This window comes from Carcharodon carcharias, chromosome 23, assembly GCF_017639515.1.
Source record: "Carcharodon carcharias isolate sCarCar2 chromosome 23, sCarCar2.pri, whole genome shotgun sequence".
Lineage (NCBI taxonomy): Eukaryota > Metazoa > Chordata > Chondrichthyes > Lamniformes > Lamnidae > Carcharodon > Carcharodon carcharias.
In genome coordinates this window covers 48,065,457-48,081,951 of record NC_054489.1, presented here as the reverse complement: position 1 = coordinate 48,081,951, position 16,495 = coordinate 48,065,457, and the positions used below count along the sequence as shown (strand labels likewise).

General features: G+C 44.7%; 1 protein-coding gene across 1 annotated transcript in view; it reads left to right on the top strand.

The window, feature by feature from the left end:
• LOC121269028 (glial fibrillary acidic protein) overlaps positions 1 to 16,063 on the top strand; it is a 61,408-nt gene extending 45,345 nt beyond the window's left edge. Inside the window, exons 7-10 of the mRNA XM_041173413.1 lie at positions 565 to 785; positions 5,201 to 5,244; positions 11,791 to 11,876; positions 15,101 to 16,063. Coding sequence (XP_041029347.1) covers positions 565 to 785; positions 5,201 to 5,244; positions 11,791 to 11,876; positions 15,101 to 15,142 — 393 coding nt within the window. The 3' untranslated portion in view covers positions 15,143 to 16,063. The remainder of the gene's footprint in view (positions 1 to 564; positions 786 to 5,200; positions 5,245 to 11,790; positions 11,877 to 15,100) is intronic.
• The last annotated feature ends 432 nt before the right edge of the window (positions 16,064 to 16,495 follow it).

Below are 16,495 nucleotides of genomic sequence, written 5' to 3'. Positions count from 1 at the left end.
GGGTGTCCTGTGCAGAGAACTGACATCTGCTACAGGGCACAGCCAGGGCAGTGAGCTGCCCCAGGACTCAGGGAAAGGGAGTCACTGGCTGATATAATGTCTGTCCCAGGATTCCAGGTTCCAAGCCCATTCCTAGTGGCTTAATTGGAAAAACTTTGTGGACCACAAAGCCCCAGATTCGATCACCGGTCCATGCTGTTTCTCAACCAATAGTATAAAAACCTAAGAGCTTCTAGATTAGGGAGCGAAGATCACCAGGGGTTCACGCTGCTAGGAAATGCACAGGTGGGAACAGGATTAAGCTCCCCTGTGATGCCATTCTTGGTTGAATGTCTCAGCAGCACTCCCATGACTCAATTCAGCAGATGGGGATGGTCCCTTGGTTGAGCATCTGAGGAGTCGTGTTCTAGTACATGCCAGAACCTTCTGGGAAGAGAGGTAGAGTGATAGGGGTTAAATCAGCAAAATCTGTTCAAAATAAAAGCCCAAATGTTGGGACCTGTGATTCCCTGAGCTGATATGATATCTGACACTGGTGAAGTTTATATCGCTATTCTCTGACAGAATGAGTCTCTGGAGCGCCAGTTGCGTGAGATGGAGGAGCGTTTCAGTTTTGAAACAAGTAATTATCAGGACACGGTTAACCAATTGGAGAATGACATCCAGAACCTGAAGGAGGAGATGGCCCGTCACCTGCAGGCTTATCAGGACTTGCTCAATGTCAAACTGGCTCTGGACATTGAGATCGCCACCTACAGGAAACTGCTGGAGGGAGAGGAGAGCAGGTAAGGGCTGTATGGCACCAGATTTTACCACATTTAACTGAAAAACAGAACACATTTCTCCTGTCTTCAAACCATTGGCTTATCTCAGGTTCTCTCTCTGCCAGTTATTTCCGTTCTTGTACCTGCTGATTTTCCCAGGCTTCAATGTCACAAATATTGTGATTTCTGAACCTTGGTAATGATAAGAACCCATCATCTCACCATGTCCCACAGCCTCTCCACTCCATCTAGTCCCGTACCTGCCTGGGGAGTGTTTGATGGGGACAGTGTTTAGGGAGCTTTACTCTGTATCTAACACGGTGCTCTACCTGTCCTGGGAGTGTTTGTTGGGGACAGTGTTTAGACCATAAGACCATAAGACATAGGAGCAGAAATTAGGCCATTCGGCCCATCGAATCTACTCCGCCATTCAATCATGGCTGATAAGTTTCTCAACCCCATTTCCCGCCTTCTCCCCGTAACCTTTGATCGCTTTACCAATCAAGAACCTATCTATCTCCGTCTTAAATACTCTCAATGACCTGGCCTCCACAGCCTTCTGTGGCAATGAATTCCATAGATTCACCACTCTCTGGCTAAAGAAGTTTCTCCTCAATCTGTTCTAAAAGGTCTTCCCTTTACTCTGAGGCTGTGCCCTCGGGTCCTAGTCTCTCCTACTAATGGAAACATCTTCCCCACGTCCACTGTATCCAGGCCTTTCAGTATTCTGTAAGTTTCAATCAGATCCCCCCTCATCCTTCTAAATTCCATCGAGTATAGACCCAGAGTCCTCAAACGTTCCTCATATGTTAAGCCTTTCATTCCTGGGATCGTTCTCGTGAACCTCCTCTGGACCCTCTCCAGGGCCAGAACATCCTTCCTGAGATACGGGGCCCAAAATTACTCACAATATTCTAAATGTGGTCTGACCAGAGCCTTATAAAGCCTCAGCAGCACATCCCTGCTTTTATATTCTAGTCCTCTCAAAATAAATGCCAACATTGCATTTGCCTTCTTAACTACCAACTCATCCTGCAAGTTAACTTTAAGAGAATCCTGGACTAGGACTCCCAAGTCCCTTTGCACTCCAGATTTCTGAATTCTCTCCCCATTTAGAAAATAGTCTATGCCTCTATTCTTCCTATCAAAGTGCATGACCTCAGACTTCCCCACGTTGTATTCCATCTGCCACTTCTTTACCCATTCTCCTAACCTGTCCAAATCCTTCTGCAGCCTCCCCGCCTCCTCAATACTACCTGTCCCTCCACCTATCTTTGTATCGTCTGCAAACTTAGCCAGGATGCCCTCAGTTCCTTCATCTAGATCATTAATGTATAAAGTGAAAAGTTGTGGTCCCAACACTGACCCCTGCGGAACTCCATTAGTCACCAGCCGCCTTCCTGAGAAGGACCCGCTTATCCCCACTCTGCCTCCTGCCAGACAGCCAATCTTCTATCCATGCTAGTACCTTGCCTCTAACACCATGGGCTCTTACTGAGCAGCCTCCTGTGCGGCACCTTGTCAAAGGCCTTCTGGAAGTCCAAGTTGATAACATCCATTGGCTCTCCTTTGTCTAACCTACTCGTTACCTCCTCAAAGAATTCTAACAGATTTGTCAGGCATGACCGCCCCTTGATGAAACCATGCTGACTTTGCCCTATTTTACCATGTACTTCCAAGTATTATGAAATCTCATCCTTAATAATGGACTCTAAAATCTTACCAACGACCGAGGTCAGGCTAATTGGCCTGTAATTTCCCGTCTTTTGCCTCACTGCCTTCTTAAACAGAGGGGTTACATTAGCGATTTTCCAGTCCTCTGGGACCTTCCCTGACTCCAGTGATTCCTGAAATATCACCACTAATGCCTCCACTATCTCTTCAGCTATCTCCTTCAGAACTCAGGGGTGTAATCCATCTGGTCCAGGTGATTTATCCACCTTCAGACCTTTCAGTTTTCCTAGCACCTTCTCCTTGGTAATGGCCACCATACTCACCTCTGCCCCCCCGACTCTCTTGAACTTTGGGGATGTTACTCGTGTCTTCCACTGTGAAGACTGACACAAAGTACCTATTCAGTTCCTCCGCCATTTCTTTTTCCCCATTATTACTTCTCCAGCATCATTTTCCAGTGGGGCAATGTCCACTTTTGCCTCTCTCTTACCCTTTATATATCTAAAAAAACTCTTGCAATCTTCTTTTATATTACTGGCTAGTTTACCCTCATATTTAATCTTCTCCCTCCTTATTTCTTTTTTAGTTGTCCCCTATTGGTCTTTGTAGGCTTCCCAATGCCCTGGTTTCCCACTGCTCTTCGCTGCATTGTAAGCTTTCTCTTTAGCTTTTATGCTATCCCTGACTTCCCTTGTCAGCCATGGTTGCCTCGTCCTCCCTTTAGTATGCTTCTTCTTCCTAGGGATGAATTTTTGCTGTGTCTCCCAAATTAGTCCCAGAAACTCCTGCCATTGCTGTTCCACTGTCTTTCCTGCTAGGCTCATCCCCCAGTCAATTCTGGCCAGCTCCTCCCTCATGCCTCTGTTGTTGCCTTTATTCAACTGTAATACCGTTACATCTGATTCCAGCTTTTTCCTCTCAAATTGCAGGGTAAATTCTATCATATTATGGTCACTTCCTCCTAAGGGTTCCTTGACCTTCAGCTCCCTGATCTAATCTGCCTCATTACACATCACTAAATCTAGAATTGCCTGTTCCCTAGTGGGCTCCACCACAAGCTGCTCCAAAAAGCCATCTCGTAGACATTCCACAAGTTCCTTTTCTTGGGATCCACTACCAACCTGATTTTCCCAGTCTACCTGCATATTGAAATCCCCCATGATCAGTGTAACTTTGCCTTTCTTACACACCTTTTCTATCTCCTGGTGTATCTTGTGCCCACATCCTGACTACTGTTCGGAGGCCTGTACATAACTCCCATTATGATTTTTTTACCTTTGCGGTTCCTCAACTCTACCCACACTGATTCTACATCATCTGACCCTACGTCGTTTCTTGCTATAGATTTAATTTGATTTCTTACCAACAAAGCAACCCCAGCCCTCTGCCAACCTGCCTATCTTTTCGATAGGATGTAGATCCTTGGATATACCATGACTCCTGCATGTTGGGGAAGGAAACAGTTAACTCACAAGGAGTTCAACTGGTAATTAATAGTCACAAGCTAAGTACCCATTTGGTATGTTTAAAAAGGGAGACAGGTGAAACAAGATCCCTGTTGAGTTTTATGGACCAAAAATAAAATTCTGTCTGAAGAAGCCAGTCATGGTCTTTATCTTATGGTCAAGCAGGTATTGGGACTTTATCACAACGAATATGACTATGATTGAAGATTACTGTTGCTCTTCATCCTTGTCCACCTCTCTGCTATCTTTGACACTAACAGTGACACCATCATTTTCAGAGCTCTATCCTCCACAGTCCATCTCTGTGGCACAGCTCAATCCTGATTCTACTCACAGCGGATATTTATTTCAAATTATTTTGTTCTTTAAAGTGACCAGTTCAGCTCCGTCAGAGAGAAATGGTGGATGGTCAGCTATGAACTGCGAGATTGAGTTTACTATCCAGGACTTGGCTTTACTACATGAATCTATAGTTATTGCTTCTTATAACTTAACCATTTACTGTTTAAGAAGTTTGGTTGGCACTTTATAGCCTGGATCACAAGCTTGTGAAGTGGTGATGCCAAGGAAGACCCATGAGGATGTGAAATATAACCAGTAAAACAAAACACGACGATGAAGGTTCATAGTTGGGCTTCAGCAAATGGCACTGATAATAGAACAATCAGGCTTATAGAGACTGAGGTCTTAGCTAAAAGAATAGTCTCAGGCAGTGAAACCAAGGAAAATATCCAGAGTAATTCCAGAGCAAGGTTACCCACTTGTTGCCTACAATAGAATTGATTTCAGTATTTTGCTAACGCTGCCTGGCAGTGCCTCGCTATTACCAATCATGTGATTGTTGCCACCACAACTGTCGATCCATTAACAGTGAAATCTAGATGGCCCAATATATTCTTTACCATCCTCCTTTGACGAATTTCCTGCCCTAAAGGACGTTAGTGAATTAGTTGGATTTTGACAACAATCAACTTCATCATGGTCATTATTTTTACTGACGCCATATTTCCAAATCGAGACATAACCATTGCACACTCACTAGCCCTGGCTCTGTGGGAATTCTCCACAACCCTCACTCTGAGATGTTTATACCTCCCTCTCCAACTTTAAAACCTCTGCAACCCACTTCAACATTTGCTGCTGTTCCCCTCTTACCCCCTAACTACCCTCCCTCTTACTGAGTCACTGGCGCCTGACTACCCATACTAAAGTGCTACGAGACATCTGTAGAATGAGCTCTGTGGTGATGGAAGAGTGTTTCTAACAGTCTGATAACGGGTGTCTGTTTGTTTACAGAATTTCGATGCCTGTCCAGAGCTTCTCATCTCTGCACATCCGAGGTTAGTGTGGACAACAACAAATCGCATTTATATAGCACCTTTAACATTGTAAAACATATCAACGTACTTCACAGGAGCATTATTAGACAAAATCTGACACTAAGCCACATAAGGAACCATCAAGACAGGTGACCAAAGTTTGCCCAAAGAGGTAGATTTTAAGGAGCATCTTAAAGTAATAAGGTGACATAGAGACAGAAAGGTTTAGGGAAGGAATTTCAGAGCCTAGGGCCTTGGCAACTGAAGGTACGGCCGGCAATGGTTTGTTTCTAAAGGAGTAAGCAATAAAGTCAAGCATAACTTAAACATTCAACTTCATCAGTAACACGTCCATATGTAAACTCTTGCATTAATTTAATAATGCACTCCGTCATATACAATGAGATGAAAAACTTGTTCACCAGCTGAAGGTAGTTCACTTTGTAACATGATCACCTAACTACGGTGGATGTTTTCTCTCAAGTAGGATATCGTCTGACATCAGGTGTGGTCTCATTTGCTTCGTTCTTCATTGAGATATTGATGTCAAAATCTGATTCAGTGTTTACATGCGGTGATTTTAGTGCTTTGAAGAATGACGCATTTTGTGTGATGATTTGTGAACTGTGCTAGAACAGTTTTTGTGGTGGTCACAACAATTGCTTGGATGTCACAGGGGTTTCTTTGCTTTCCAACATGACCACGTTTCACAAGCAGCTGGCTTTAGTGTTACAAACAAAAAACTGCGGATGCTGGAAATCCAAAACAAAAACAGAATTACCTGGAAAAACTCAGCAGGTCTGGCAGCATCGGCGGAGAAGAAAAGAGTTGACGTTTCGAGTCCTCACGACCCTTCGACAGAACTTCAACAGTTCTGTCGAAGGGTCATGAGGACTCAAAACGTCGACTCTTTTCTTCTCCGCCGATGCTGTCAGACCTGCTGAGTTTTTCCAGGTAATTCTGTTTTTGTTTTGGCTTTAGTGTTGTGGCTCAGAATTTCATGTTTCGCTGTGCATTTACTTCCATTTAATGCTTCTGTTCTTGCTTACATTCACATACATGTTGATCATGTGGAATAGCTCAGAAAGCCGTGCACATAGGATGTGCAAAGATGAGTGTAACTGGAGGCTTTCCAGTGGTTAAGTGAGGAGTCATTCTGAAATTGTGAAGCAAGCAATACAACTCTCGCTTCCATGACCTGCTCTCAGCTGAACCTGTGTGTAATACTTTTCTCAAGGTGCACAGAAATCTCAACTTCTCTATTAGCTCTTGGCAGACAGGGTGTGATTTACGATGAGTGAGGACCAGCTAGTTCATGAATTTACTGAACTCATCGCTGTTGAATGGTGGTCTATTATCATTTCTCACTGTTTGAGGGATTCAAACAAGATGAAAATCTGGTCAAGCTTTGGGATGACTGCTTTTCATTGAAGTTGACGTTAATATTCCCCGACTGGGAATCTGAGGTAGCCGTCAGTGACAGCCAGCAGGTGTTCACCTGTGTATAAGTCTGTGAAATCAACACTGACCTCAATCCATGGCCCTGGAGATAATTCAAACATTTTGAAAGGATCATGAAGATTTTTGACACTGTGGTGATTTTGTGTACTACCATGTGGTCAATTCCTGGAAACCAGTCCTTTTACCTACAGGTTATTTGACTTTGACAATTCCCTAGTGACTTCAGGTACTACATCGACAACACATTCCCTTAATGATTGTGAAATGAAAATGCAGTTGTTGCATTTCAACACCAAATCAAATGTGGTTGTTATGGTCAGCTTATTTTAATCATTTTGAAGACCTTGTAGTGTGTGAGAAATTTCATTTGTAGACACACTCTTTCAATCATGTCTTTCTAGTTTCATGATTCCATAGTTATCATACAAAGCTGTAACTCCTTATGTTTTATTGATGCTTTGATGTCAGCTAGTTTTAGCGATTTTGGTACCCTGTTTGGGCTCATGTAGTTAAGATGTTGTTTGGCAACCTTTACTTCACAGCTAGTAATTGACTGTCAGCAAAGGATGCCATAAAAGATAGTTCACTGGGTTGACCTTGCCTGACTGATACTCAACATGGAACTTGTACTCTTGTAGTTTGAGTATCTAACGCTCTATTTGAGTAGGTGGTTTTCTATGTGGATTGTTGAACAAGCTTACAAATGGTCTATGATTAGATATTGCTTCAGACTTGCTTCCATACAAATAAATATGGAAGTGTAAGATAACCCAACGTGATTGAAAGTGCTCTCTCTTTGAGAATAACATTGCTGTGTGAGTATAGCGATCAGTTTGTCAGTGCAGTGATTGATGGTTTTCCTGTGAGGTCAGGAATGAAGTGGCTACAGTACATGATGATTCTTAACGGACTCTAGACTCCTTGCACCTTGTAGGATCCTCAGCCTTTGCAAAAGCTTCAATTTACCGTGGATCAGGAGGTACTCCTTTACCGAGGAATTCAATTCTGTTTGCATTAAACAGGCACTTGTCTGTATTCAAGGTGAGGTTACATTCTCTAAGACAATGCAGGCAGGTCATGAGTTCGCTTTCAGTGCGACCATAGATGGAATGTCATCACTAATATTCAGCGAGCCTTCCAAGTTCTTGAAGTACAGACAGAATCATGTGCTGAAATACCTCAGCTGCTGAATTAACTCCAAGGTTGAGCCTCTTGTATTGAACGAGTCCAACATGAATGGAGAAAACTAAGATACCACAATCTTTCAAGCTCGACTTAATGGTAACCTGCATTGAGGTCAAGTTTATCATGGTGTTTAGCACCAATCACTTTCTCTATGAACACCTTTCTCATTGTGTGGTTAGGTTAGGTGACCACATATCAAGACCGATTCTAATCTGGTTCTCACTTTTGGGTTTCTTGATGACTTGTATGGGTGTGACCCAAGGGGTAGGCTCATCCCCAACTTTCTCAATAATGCCAAGATCAAGTAGACACTAAAGTTCCTGGAAAGGTAAACAAGAAAGTGTTATTCATCACCATTGGTGCACAAGTGAGAGCACATTGGAGTGTACCTGCACCTTGCATGTAACAGCTTTCAGTTCGCTGACACCAGTGAAGCGGTCACCACACAGTTGGAAAATGTTGTTGGTATGTGTAGGAATCACATATGTAACCTCATTCGTGTGTAGATCTGTTGCTGTGTGGAAGCTGATAAGTGTGACACATTCTCCAGATATGACAACGTTCATTCTCGTGTCTTTGAATGAGAATGCTGTTTCAAAAGTCCTGAGAACTTTCAGTGGTTTGTCACTGTTGTATGGGGAAATTTTCATATCCCATGGCTTGCAGAGAATGGGGAAAAACTGGAGTTTGTTGAATGTTTTGTCTCCCATGAATTGATAGGTGCTCCTGGACCTCTGAGAGCACCTATAGCCGAGCGGCCAATACTCACTGTAACATGTGGCTGGTTGCTGCGTCTGAAAGAGAGCACAAAATTATTTCAGGGTTACTTGCTTCTACGTTGGCTACATTCTGTCAGCCTTTTGCTGTGGTTCACACAAGTGGCGCCCTCCTGTTGGTATTTGTCTCAGTAGTTGATTTTGTTGATGAGTGACTAACACGAGCAAAGTGCTTGGGTTTTCCACAGGCTTTACACTGATCAGTAGCAGGTCTTTCTGTCCAGTGTGGCTAAGCACCACCACAGTGGGAGCACTCTTTGGACAAGTTGCAACTCGATTTGTGAGTTGTTGTTGTTGTTGTTGCTTTGCAGGTGATGCCCTGGCATGGGAGAGAAGAATAGTGTTCACAGGAGTGTGGCAGTTACTGTTGGCAGCCTCAACCTCTGTAGCTCGGGACCCTGAAAGCATTGATGATCTTGCTAACGCCAACAGCTCTGACAGTTTTCTGTCTTTCTCAGTGCTTTTCGGTATAGTGACAAAAGAGATGACCTTCCATTGTTTTTGGTATAGTGACAAGAGAGATGACCTTCCATTATTTGTGTTTCGATTTCCTGTTCGACATGTTCAGCACCACCAAAGTCACATTTGGTTGCTAGTTGCCTCAATCACGTGTATTATTGGTCAACTGTCTCTTATGCTTCTTGCTTAGTACATTGGAAGTCAATTATTCATATATTGTATTTTCTTGAGCGTGAAATAGATCGTTAATTCCTTTTTGGATGGGTCATAATCATTTTGTACAGGGGTGCAAGTGTCTCAAAAATATCTTCAAGTTCTTCATGTCCACATTGGAGAAGTAAGTAAGTAATCCTTTTGTTACTTGGCCAAAATCATCTTCAAAGAGGTGGGTTTTAAGAAATGACTTAATGGAGGAAAGAGAGTTGGAAATATATAGGGAGGGAACCCCAGAGCTTAGGGGCCTAGGCAGCTGAAGGCACAGCCACTGATGTGATTAAAATTAGGAATGCTCAGTAGGCCTGAGTGTGTGGATCTCTGGGGTTGTGGGGCTTCAGGGAGATTACAGAGAAAGGGAGAAGCGTGGCCATGAAGCAATTTGAAAAGTGAGATAAGAATCTTAACACCAAGGCAGTACTTGACCAGGATCCAGTGTAGCAGCAAGGACAGGGGAGATGGATGAGTGGGACCCGGTACGAGTTAGGACATGGGCAGCAGAGTTTTGGTGATCTTGGGTTTACAGAGATTAGAATGAGGGAGATTAGCCAGGAGTGGTTTGGAATAGTCAAGTCTCAAGGTAACACGAGAACAGTAGCAGTTAAGTTGAGACAAGGTCGAGGTCAGACAATGTTACAAAGGTGAAAATAAGTGGTCTAAGTGATTATGTGGTTAAAAGCTCATATTGGGGTCAAATGTAACACGAAGCCCAAAATGCTATGGTTCCCCCTCCCCCCTCCCAAGAGAACAGGCTGGCAAACATGACGTGGGGAGCATAAAATTGGATGGGGTAGCAGGGGGTGCCATGCCCTATGTTGGTGAAGCTATCCAGCTCTGAGAGGAGTAATGCCCCTCCTGTACAGGCACCATGTGCCCAATGGAGGCCTCTGCCGAAGGAAATGCTCACCTCTGCAGGTTGTCATCCTCGCCACACCCCCTCTCCAACTCCCTGTTTGCACACCTCCCCCTCACCAGAAACTGCCTGACTGACCCCATTGAGAACTCCCACATGCCTCATTATCTGCCCTCCATCGGAGCCTGGCTACATTCCAAGAAGTGGCCACCGCTCCTGGTGGCGCTATTGGGGTTGGACAGTTGCCAGCCACCTGATTGGCTGGCAGCTCGTGGAGGGGGACATCCCCCACGTGGGCGCGGAGATCTCAGTCTTAGGCAGTTAACTTCCAGATCACCGCAAAATCCGGTCATGGCCTTCTATGCCATCTGAAATGGGCTCACCCACAAATCTTCAGCTGGTGGGGTGGGGCCACCTTGTCCACAAAATAGTCCAGCCCATACTTGTGAATGTTTTGGTTCAGACTTGGATAGTTGTCAGGCAGAGAGTTGCAGTCAGTTGCTAGGGAGTGGAGTTTGACAGGGATCAAAACCTATGACTCCTGTCTTGCCAGTATTTAATTGAAGGACATTCCTACACCTCTGACATTGGATGTCAAACAACGATTTAAAGGCAGAGAAATGGTCAAGCAAGTGGAGAGAGAGACTAGGAATAATCGGAATATATATAGAAACTGATGTCATAATCTCAGAGGATGTCACTAATGGGCAGCAGGTATAGGAGAGGGGCCAAGGATAGATCTTTGGGGAAACCAGAGGTAACAGTGCAGGAGCAGGAAGAGGACCCATTGCAAGTGATTCGCTGACTGTGATTGGATAAGAATGGAACCAGGTAAGAGCAGTCCCAGCCAGCTGGACGACAGTGGAGAGGAGTTTGAGGAGGATGTTGTGGTCAGCCGTGTCAAAGGTTGTAGACAGGTCGAGAAGGACAAGGAGGGAAAGTTTACCTTTGTCACGGTCACATAGGATGTCATTTATGACTTTGATAAGAGCTGTCTCTTTACTGTAATGGGGCAGAAATCTAATTGGAGGGATTCAAATATGGAGTGTTGAGAAAGATGGGCACAGGTTTGGGACACTTTCAAGGTCTTAGGAGAGGAAAGCAAGGTTGGAGATGCTTCAGTAGTTTGCAACGATGGAAGGGTCAAGGATTTTTTTTGAGGAGGTTGTGATAATGTTGGAAAAAGGTGAACAGAAACTGAGGCGAGGAAACAGTTGACAACGTTAACATGGGGGCCAGGAAGGGGAGTGGAGTGCTCAGCAGTTTAGTGGAAATACAGTCTAGATAGCAAATGGTCATCAAAAAGATGAGTTTAGAGAAGGGGTTGCTTGATCAGGGTCAATGGTGAAAGACACCGCCATTCAGGGAAAAGGTGCAAAACCCCTCAGCCACGTCTCTATCATGGCTGAAACATCAATGGCGTAACTAAGAAGTGAAGGAACTGAGTAACAACTGCCTCGCCCTCACCACCACCTCCAAACTCAAACTCTTCTCCTAGTCCCTGCTCACTATTAGAAATGCCTCCCCCTGTCCCTGAGGAGAAGCTCCTGCCACATGTTTCTTGTCTGGATCTGGATCAATGTCCCACGATTCAATGACCTGTGCTTCCTGTTCCTGCAGAGACAAGTCTGGAATCTAAAGGCTCCACAGACATTCAAGCAAGAAGGAATATTCTGATCAAAACCGTGGAGACCAGGGATGGCCAGGTGGGTATTTGAAGGGAATGACATTCCTTTCTGTCAGTAAGGGAGTGCTGGAATCTATACACATTCTGCATGGTACTACGGGCATTGCTTGGTATTCTAGCCCACATCTCTCCCCCTATGCCCAGTGATGGAACCGCTGTTGGTCAAAGCCAATCCCAAACCTGTTACTCCCAGTCACCATATCAACACCATACAGTGTGAGCCAGGCACTCCCTGGTATGAGCTCTGACCCAGACACATGCTTCTAGCCTAAGCTACACCCAGAAAAACAGGTACAGACGACCTTCCCAAATTCCTATTAAGTCTAGAAGTAACTTTGTTAAGAACAAAATCCCATAAAGTTAAATAAAGATTAAAGACATGAATTTCTATAACGCCTTTCATGAACTCAGGACATCCGTTCTGTACAACCAATGAAGTGTTTTTGTAGTCACTGTTGTAATGCAGGAAACACTGCAGCCAAATTATGCACAACAAGATCCCACAAACAGCAATGTGAAATAGACAAGGTTTTAGTGATGTTGGTTGAGGGATATGTATTGCTTGGGACATCAGGGAAAACTCCCCAGCTCCTCTTCCAATAGTGGCTGTGGGATCTTTTACACCCACCCGAGAGGGCAGACAGAGTTTTGTGTTAGTGTCTCACCTGAAAAACAATGGGCAGAATCAATGGGTAGCGGCAGGACCAGAAGGGCAGGGCGCATCCACTCATCAGTGGGACAGCTGGCCATGAACAATCACGTGGTGACCAGCCGATTAGGTATTCCTGAGCAAGGAGCCAGGCCAATCACGCAGCAGGGATGGACAGGCAGTCAACACCCTCAGCGTTACAGGTACCGGACAGGCATTCACTCCCTGGAGGCCAGGGGCATTATTCTCACTCCCTGAGAGGAGGTTTTGGGAATTGCAATTGCTGCCACCCCTGTTCCTGTTGCCACCTGGATCCCTGGAGCTGTTGTCACTTCATATAAAAGTGGCAAAGGTCAGAGCGCAGACAAAGAGTGGACCCGCAGTTCAGTGATGCACCCTTTCAGGTTCTCCTCCAGGCTGTCCGGGGTCAGTGGGCAGTCCTGTTTGCTAGAGATGGCAGCAGGAAGCCCTCCCCCACCTGCTGTCCTGAGCTTGATACTTAGCATCAGCCACACCCTGATCTCCAGCCACCCCACCATGGTCAATTCCATCCTTGGGGTTTACTGCAGAGAACTCTTCATTGTCACAACCATATCCTTGGGCACTTGCACAGTGACGCTGGAACTGGAAGCCATTACCCTGCATCCTCCCTCAATCACCTGTGACTTCCCTTCTGATATCCTCGACCATCAGTCCATCGCTCTTGCCCTGCCTTTGATATTTGAAGGGAATGACATTCCTTTTTGTCAGTAAGGGAGCGATGGGTTCTGTCCACATTCTGCCTGTTACTACTGGCACAGGTTGGCATTCTAGCCCACATCTCTCTACCTATGCCCAGTCCTGGCCCTAATATTAGTCAAAACTAATTATGAACCTGTTTCTGACAGTCACAAATCACAATAGTGTACAGTGTGAGCCTGGAATTGCCTGGAATGACCCAACTCATCACCCTTGACCAGCTATAATTGACCTTGAGCTTCCCCTAGGCACACTGGAAATGCCCTCTGTTACACATTGCCTGACATCCATCATGCTCATCCCTCCCTCTATCATCCTTGGCCTTTCATGTTACCCTCGACTCTCAAGACTTCAACATTGACCTTCCCTGTATTGTCCAGCTTCCTCCCTCTGTCCCCACAAGCCTTCATAGGGCTGCTGCCTTCCCCCTCACTTCCGTGGTCAGTCATACCTCTTTCCCCTTTGGCTAGCACCACCCAATCTCAATCATCAATGCCTCCTCTCCGGTAGTTGAACAAAGCTCCCTATAGTGGAAAAGGGCAGCTCCGACTCACACCAAATCCACCAGGGAGACTACTTCGCCTGCTGCACTTAAAGAGTAGTGAATCTGAAGGAAGGTATTTCTTGTTCACTGATTACTTAATTGCAAAGATACACTTAATTCTGGCGAGGTTCCCGTTTAATGAGCATGCATGACATGCAAGTCTATTAAAGAGGCTCCCAATTCCATTGGAAAGCTCAACTCACTGTAAATCCAGTGCCAACTGAATTCCATTGCCGCATCCTGTCGTAGAGAAGCTGACTTTTGACCTCCCACTCAATTAAGTGGCTGCCTCATTTCCTGCTTCCAGGGGTGATTGCCAGGTCTGAGAGCATGGTAGAGATGTTGGGGGGATAGGAGAATATATCTGGGGCTTAGAGCGGTGAGGGAGTATTGCCAGGGCTGAGGGGGGGTGGTGTTGTGGGGTGGGGGGTGGGGGGAAAGTGACCAGGCCTGTGAGAGGGCGCAAACAGGTGGAGAGCGGGTACTGCACATGCGCAAGGTTTAAATGACTGAATTACAGGAAAAACAGTGTTCTGGCAGCTTTCAACCTGGGACATGGGACAGTGACAATGCTGTAAAATAAGGGCTGGATAGTCACCCTGGTGGGACTTTCTCTGTGGCATTGGAAGCAGTTCAGAGAAGGTTTACCAGACTAATACTTGGAATGGGCAGGGTATTGTATGAGAAAAGGTCGGACAGGCTAGGCTTGTATCTGCTGCAGTTTAGAAGAGTAAGAGGTGACTTGATTGAAACATAAGATCCTGAGGGGTCTTGACAGGGAGAATGTGGAGAGGACGTTTCCTCTTGCGGGAGAATCTAGAACTAGGGGTCACTGTTTAAAATAAGGGGTCACCCATTTAAAATGGTGACGAGGCAAATTTTTTTCTCTCTGAGGGTCGTTAGTCTTTGGAACACTCTTCCTGAAAAGGTGGTGGAAGCAGAGCCTTTGAATATTTTTAAGGCAGATTCTTGGTAAGCAAGGGGATGATAGGTTATCAGGGGTAAGTGGGATGCAGATCTGAGGTTACTATCAAGTCAATCGTGATCTTATTAAATGGTGGAGCAGGCTCGAGGGGCCGAATGGCCTTCTCCTTGTTTGTATGAGATTAGGAAACTCAGCTGTTGGTGAGTCAGGGTAGAAGGTCATGTCTGTTCTGTCCATCCTCATGGATTCATCCTGATGTTTTCTTCTTTGATTAAAATATTGTTTTCTTGATAAAAATAAAACTTGAGATTAAATTGAAATCCAAAAATGAGGAGATCCATTCCTAACATTTCTTCACCTGATTTTATTTTTCCCATCTATCCACAGGTAATCAATGAGTCCAGTGCAGAACACAAGGAACTGCCATGAGGGGGTAGTTCTGGCCTAGCGGAGCGAGCAGCAGCTTAGTGTGGAGATGCCACATTGGTCGTCCGCTAGCTGATCTAGTGTAGGCTGCTGTAGCCATGTGGAGTAGGTCAGAGGAGGTAGGAAGTGGAATCCTGGGATTGTGTGACACAGCGACAGTGAAAGTGGACATCGCTTCATTGAGAAATACATTTAACAAATTCAAGTTTAAAAGTGATTTGTGCTGTATTTGCAACTATACTGGAGTTGACTTAACTTGGGGTGGTTTGGTTTGATCTCTTGTACTGTAATAGTAATATTTTTAACAGTTTCTTCACATCCTTCATAATTGTAGGCAACTCTGTTTTCACAAATATTATGTTTGCTACTGGCATTACTTTGGAATTTTGATTTAAAAATGAAAAAGGGCACTTGGCCCCTCAGAACCAATGCCCCTCAGTGACTGAGGCAATGCCCCTCCCCTACCCTGTATACAGAGAATGAGGAAATACTCCCCAGGATCCTGATCCTTTCTGATAACCGTAGAGTTTTAATTTTTGATTTTGATTCAGTCTATCACTGAACCCAACATGTTTAAATGGTAGGATTAGCCATCCCAGCACCCCTCACCATCCAGTGTCAGTTTGGCACTGCATTGCCTACCTCCTGCAACAACAGGAATAATAGAACAAGTTTGATTCTAACAACTGTGTCTCCTACTCAGATTGATATCTGAATATGACTGCACCTATTTTAACTAAAAAGTTATTTTCCTGAACCTGTGTGATTGACCCCAGTAATATTCTAACATCTTTCAATATGAAGGTTCTTTGTAATTGTCCTTTGTGCTCATTGCCTCTGTCTAAAAGGCTCATTGCTTTTCTAATGCAAAGGTAACAATAAAAAAGGCTTTTAACCAGTGGAGTTTGAGTTCTTCAGGAAAAAGTAGGTGTAAATTGGATCTGATGATGTGTGACTATATTAAAGGTGAGATTAAGTGAAAGAGTTTATTTTTATTCACTCTTGGGATGATGGTGGTGTAGTAGTAATGTGACTGGACTAGTAATCCAGAGGCCCAGGCTAATGTTCTGGTGACATGGGTTTTAAATTCAATTCATTAAAAAAAAATCTTTTAAAAAAAAGCTTGTCTCAGTAGTGGTGACCACCGAAACCGTTGTTGATCACTGTAAAAACCCATCTGAATCACTAATGCTCTTTAGAGAAGGAAATCTGCCATCCTTACCTGGTCTGGCCTACATGTGACTCCAGAACCACAGCAATGTGGTTGACACTTAACTGCCCTCTGAAATGGCCTAGCAACCAACTCAGTTCAAGGGCCATTAGGGATGTGACTCAAATGCTGGTTTTGCCAGTGAC